This window comes from Hipposideros armiger, unplaced genomic scaffold (assembly GCF_001890085.2).
Source record: "Hipposideros armiger isolate ML-2016 unplaced genomic scaffold, ASM189008v1 scaffold_357, whole genome shotgun sequence".
Taxonomy (NCBI): domain Eukaryota; kingdom Metazoa; phylum Chordata; class Mammalia; order Chiroptera; family Hipposideridae; genus Hipposideros; species Hipposideros armiger.
Window position 1 is genome coordinate 1,316,811 of NW_017731707.1, and position 5,988 is coordinate 1,322,798.

Consider the following 5,988-nt stretch of genomic DNA (forward strand, 5'->3'; position numbering starts at 1 on the left):
CTTTCTTGGCTACCATCCAGAACCTCATCTGACCTCATAGCAAGATTAAATAAGCACTAAGATTTCTATTCTCTCTTCTCTCCAAAGCTGTACTCTTTTAGCTTTGGCCTGACTGGCGTTTTCTTAATAAGTATAACTGCGTCATTTATAAATAAACTTTTAAAAAAATCAGAGTCAAATTTCCATGTTGCAATTAAATGATTCATGTGTAGCTCCAAGAAAGAAATGTAGTTAAATCAATTTTGGGATTTTTACCCTGTACTCTACTATATTAAAGGATGTTCTGGCCAAAAGTAGTTTTCCTGCTGGGAGAGCCCTAATCATGTGTCATGCCAGGCTGCAGGGACACTTGAACTGAGGGAAACCCACAGAATGGGTATAACACTCTTTCTTTCTTTCCCACCCTCTCTCCCTCCTTCCCTCCTTTCCCTGTCTCCCTCCCTCCCTCTCTTATCTCTCTCTCTCCCCCTTCCACGCCCCCTCTCTCTCTCTTTTAGACCTCCTGGTTCTCTTACTTTGTTCTCCCTTGTGAGAATTACCTGGAAAAATAGCTTGTGTGTATATGTATGCATGGGTTCTAAAATGTCCTCACCTGTAATCAGAAATTGACACAGAATTGTACCCACTCTCCATGAGTTTTATTTTCAGCTATAGCGTCCTAATCCCTTAGTTCCATTACTGAATTTGTAGCTTTGAAATCAGATCAGTCATTCTCTTAAGTATCATTCAATCATTCATTCATCCATTCAATAAACTTTATTGATGGATTCCTTGGTGGTTAACATTTTACAGTTTTATACCAGAAGCTAAACTGGGCATTCTCTGCCTTTTCTTTCAGTTTATCTGCCAGCTTAATTGTCTAGATGTGAGATGGAACTTTTTGTTGATGGTTCAATTTTGGTTTATGGTGGATGCTTGTTTTTGAATGCCTGGGGCTTAGAGCCATCAGCTTAACCGCTGGTGGTGCTGGGGTCTGAGTACCTGTCAGCCACGAGTTCTATGTATGTAGGTTCCCCAGCAGACACCCTGGACACCAAGACTTGAGTGAACTTTCCTGGTTGACACACGTGTGCTGTCACACATTGTTCCTGGAAGAATTAAGCTCTGTCCATGGAACACCACTAGGTGAGGACAACTGGTGTTTATACCTAGTGTGTCCTGGTCTCCACACTATGTGCTTTTAAAAATAAATTTTTTGCTGGTTTTAATCTTTTGCTGGTTGTATCCTTTTGCTATAATAACCTATAATCACAAGTATAACTTTTCTGTGCTTTTTCTATGAATCAAAGAACCAAAGGGAGTTTTAGAGACTCCCAACACACCCTCATGTAACAAGTTTGACTTATTTTAAAATAGGCAAAGGAAAGAATGCATGTTCCTTTAAGTAATTTTCCTTAAGATATAACTTCCAGGGAAAAAATTATACCTAAAAGTGGAGAATGTCTTCGTTAATAGTGTATTAGTCAAGTATTAATATGATGCTAACAAGTCAAGTAGAATAAAAAGAGTTACAAATATTAATGTAAAACTATATCCTATGTCCCTTCTTCCACCTCTATCTTGGTAAATTCTTGAGAAAATTCTTGAGGAAAATTCTTAAGGAAATCTCTAAGAGAACTTTGGCAAGGAATGTTCCATTGCCAAGATTTTCCAAAGAAATCTAGAAGCAAGTAGTAACTAAGATATGCCACTGACATGTGTATGCATGCTAACGTTATACATTCATAACCTCTGACCTGTCTTGAACCCATGTTGTGAGAAATATACCTCCCTGGAGCTTATAGACAAATGAGGAAGACTAAAGATATAATGAGAGTTTGAGAATTGGGGAACATGAAGCAATCATGTTCCCTTGAGTAACGGGGGAACATTTCTGCCTAGATGGATTGACAGGAAAGCAACAACTTGTCTGAACAAGCAGGGGATCTTTAAATTGAGAGTGATGTTAAGGAACCAAGGACACAAGGGCTTAGGAGATGAGTTTCTAGACAATCAGCACAGCATGTGTAAATGCCTTCATGCAGGAACAGCCAATAGGTGTGAGGACCCTAAAGGAGGCAAGGGTGGCTGGATCATAGTGGGAGAGATGAGACTCTTCCAAGTATAAAAGCTGCTGAAGGATTTCTGGTCGAAAATGTAATGTGTTCCAATTTATGTTTTATAACATTACTTGGGCTTGTAAATGGAGAATTATTAAAGATGGTCAAGAAGTGTAATGAGGACAACAGAAGGGAGGCCATCACATCTGTCCTGTCAAGATATAATGATGGGAGTAAGTTAAAGAAAATTGAGAGATTTAAAATACACCTTGTATGTAAAGTTAAGAGGACTTGCTGTTGGATTGCATATAAGGTATTGGAGAGGGAAGATCAAGGATGAAGAAAATTAGAGTGGGCAATTTATGTTTGAGGGGCAGGGGGTAAGAAAATTAATAACTCAATTTTATACATATTTAGTTTGAAATATCTGTGAGACATTCAAATGGAGATATCAGGTAGAGAGTTGGATAAAAGAATTTGGAGAGAGTTTGAGTTATAAATTTTGAATCAATTAACATATAGATAGTTTTTCTAAACACTTTGCAATTGATGAGACCATCGCAGTAAGTTGCTTGGATTGCTTGTAGGAATGGCTGTGCTATTATGAATTGTATGTCATTCTACTTACTTCTCTGACTCATTAAGAATAACATAAATTGAGTTCTAATAACCATTATTGAAAACTCATTCATGTTTTCATATTATATGCCAGCTTTTATGGGTTGGATTGTGTCCCCCCCAAAATTCATATGTTGAAGCCTTACACCCCAGAACTTCAGAATATGACTTTATTTGGAGACAGGGTCTTTGCAGAGGTAATCAAGTTAAAATAAGGTCATTAGGGTGGGCCCTAATCCAATATAACTGGTGTCCTTATAAAAAGTGGACTTTTGGACAGAAAGACTGGTGTAGTTGAAAGATATTGCAAAGAGACACAGGGAGAAGACAGCCAGGGAGAGATGCCTGGGACAGATCCCTCACTCACAGCCCTAAGAAGGAACCAGCCTGGCCAGCACCTTGATTTGGGGCTTTTAGTCTCCAGAATGTGAGACAATACATTTCCATCTAAGCCACCCAGTTTGTGGTACTTTGCTATGACAGCCCTAGCAAACTAACACACCATTGATATTTATTTTGTGAAAGAGAAATGGCGAATTTCAGATCTAAATTTTAAAATTTAGAAATGAACCTGAAGGAAATGTAAAGGAAACAAAATTAAATCTAGACATTTTATTTTCAGTTATTTAGAAATAAAGTTTCTAATCTGAATTTTGCATTTTTCCTCTAGCTGGTTTTGCATTGTGAGAAAAGAACCTGCATATGAAATTTGTTTTCAAAACTTTTTTGCTTTTTCAAAAATCTTTAAGTTTCCAAGAAAGTCATTTAAAAATAAAAAAGAAAGAAACTAGCCCGTCCTGCTTCTTACCTTGCCAGTTTTAATAGCAGCCCCATATCCAGTGGAGAACCCACATCCAATTAAACAGACTTTCTCAGGGGGAGCTGCAGCATCAATCTTAGCAAGGGAAAATTCATCCACCACTGTGTACTCAGTAAATGTACTGGTGCCCATGAAGTGATAGACTGGCTTGCCCTTGCATGTAAACCTGGTAGTGCCTTCAGACAGTACTCCACGACCAGTAATGCTATTTGATACATTAAACACACATATTAGTTAAGTCAATTAAAAAATTAGTACAGGAACAATTTGAATGGCATAGAGTAATAATGACTGAAACCTACTCGCTCTCAATGCAAAAGTTTCCATCTGGGTTGCGGCAAGCATTGCATTCTCTACATTGAGGGAGAAAGAGGGGGATGACTTTGTCACCTAGAGGGAAAACATCATGATATAAGATGTTGGTCATTAACATTAAAATATGAAATAAACAAATGTGATTTGAGTCCATGCCAATGCAAGAATTTCTTAAAAGTATTCTAAATGTTATGGCATCATAAGTTTTGCTTGCTAAAAAGGTCAAGACTGCCCAATTAAACTTCACTCTGTATCATCCATTCTCCTTGTACCCTTTTATCCTCCTAAATTGTGTTAAGGCTTTGTCTAATAATTCCTAGTTGTGTTGTTTCCTTTGATAGGAAAATCAAACCCTACTTATCTCAAACTTGTGATTTGATATCTGCATACCTGGTTTCACCGTAGTGACACCTTCTCCAATGCTTTCCACGACCCCAGTTGCTTCATGTCCCACAATCACTGGGTACTGAGCCGCCATTATACCTTTTATCACATGGTCATCTGTGCGACAGATCCCTGTGGCCAAAATCTGTGTACAAAGACAAGAATATTGCACCATCCAGGACACTGGTCATGTTATAGTTAGAAGGATATTTAACTCGTTATTGGATGATAATTGTTTATTCAATATGATTGCCTAATATAATAGTGTTGACTCCTAGAAGGTTCCAAGTCTAATGTCAACCATGAGACAAGATCCCTCTCATCAAGAGATTTACAGTATTGCTCCCTCTGGCCCTACTTTGAATATCAGTGCCTTTCTATAGTGAATTGTTGCCCCTGGGAAAGAACCAGAATGCAGATGTTACCAAGTGGCTGCAACAAAAGTAGATTATTACAGCCAGGCCTTTCTGGGACTCTTGTAACAAAAGTAAATTAGGGAATGGCATGCAAGAAGGTAACTGAGGAGCAAAATCTTACTGCTAGTACAGTGGTCAGGGAACAGGAGAAGGTCAAAGAAAGACTGGCAGCAACACCTACTCAACATCCTGGTGTCCAAACCAACAGTTCAGCTCTGTTCAAGGGAATGGGGGAAAACACTAAAGGAAGTTGTTATTTCTTCTGGCACAAATAAGTTCCTCACTCTTTGGAAAAAGTAATCTCAAGGGCCGGCCAAGTGGCTTAGCTGGTTAAGAGTTAGCTTAAGAGCGGGAGCTCTGAGCAACAGGGCCGGTTCGATTCCCACATGGGCCAGTGACGCTATGCCTGAGCTGAGCTGCCACTGAGCTGCCAACAGGTGGCAGGATGGCTCAGCTGGTGAGAGCAGTGCTCCTAACAACAAGACTGCCTGTTTAATGGTGGGTTATGCCCCTCTGCAACTAAGACTGAACTTGGCACCTTGAACTGAGCTGCCACCTGGATGGCTCAGCGGATAGAGCATGCGCTCTTAACAATAAGGCTGCTGGTTTGACTCCCACATGGGATGGTGGCTACGCCCACCCGCAACTAAGATTGAACACAGCACCTTGAGCTTAGAGGTCACGAGCTGCCGACGGGTGGCCAGATGGTGACTGGCGCCCTCCACAACTAAGATTGAAGAACAACAACTGTTTGGTCCCCCTCCCCAATTCCCCAATTTAAAAAAATATATAATAATCTCAATGCTATCTGACTCCCAGAGGATTTTTAAAAGAAGTCATTAGTCATGATTACTAGCCATTTTTTAAAAATCAGAACCGTAAAAAAACACAACAAATAATAGTTTTAATAGTGTAGATTAGTAGCGTTGTCCTCGATGGATAATTAAGTCATTAATTTCATATTCAGTATGACAATAAACAAGGCTAGTAAGCAAATTAATATAAAAAATTTGGGAAGCATCTCCTTATTTAAGAATCCAATCTCACAAAATGATATACTCAATATAGGTATGATAACATTTTAGGATTATGTATTCTAAGGATCATTACCTTAATACGAACTTCTTTAGCCTTTGGTGGGGCAACTTCTATTTCCTCAATGGAAAAAGGCTTCTTCGGTTCCCATAACACAGCTGCTTTGCATTTAATAACCTACATGAGAGTTATAATGGATCGTAATTGTGTCATTACAAATACAGATTCCCCAAATAATGAAAATACGGACAGAAGATTTCATATAATATTCTAATTCTCCCATGAGGATTTTCATCCAAAACTAAAATTGTAATCCTTAGAGATCATTTTGTGTGCACCCATGTTCGATATATGAGAATTG

General features: G+C 38.8%; 1 protein-coding gene across 1 annotated transcript in view; it reads right to left on the bottom strand.

The window, feature by feature from the left end:
- Positions 1-1,204: 1,204 nt before the first annotated feature.
- Positions 1,205-5,988, bottom strand: part of LOC109392925 (alcohol dehydrogenase class 4 mu/sigma chain) — an 8,100-nt gene continuing 3,316 nt past the window's right edge. Inside the window, exons 2-6 of the mRNA XM_019661644.1 lie at positions 5,703-5,804; positions 4,183-4,321; positions 3,780-3,867; positions 3,466-3,682; positions 1,205-1,276 (exon numbers count right to left, since the gene is read on the bottom strand). Of these exons, the coding sequence (XP_019517189.1) occupies positions 1,205-1,276; positions 3,466-3,682; positions 3,780-3,867; positions 4,183-4,321; positions 5,703-5,804 (618 nt within the window). The remainder of the gene's footprint in view (positions 1,277-3,465; positions 3,683-3,779; positions 3,868-4,182; positions 4,322-5,702; positions 5,805-5,988) is intronic.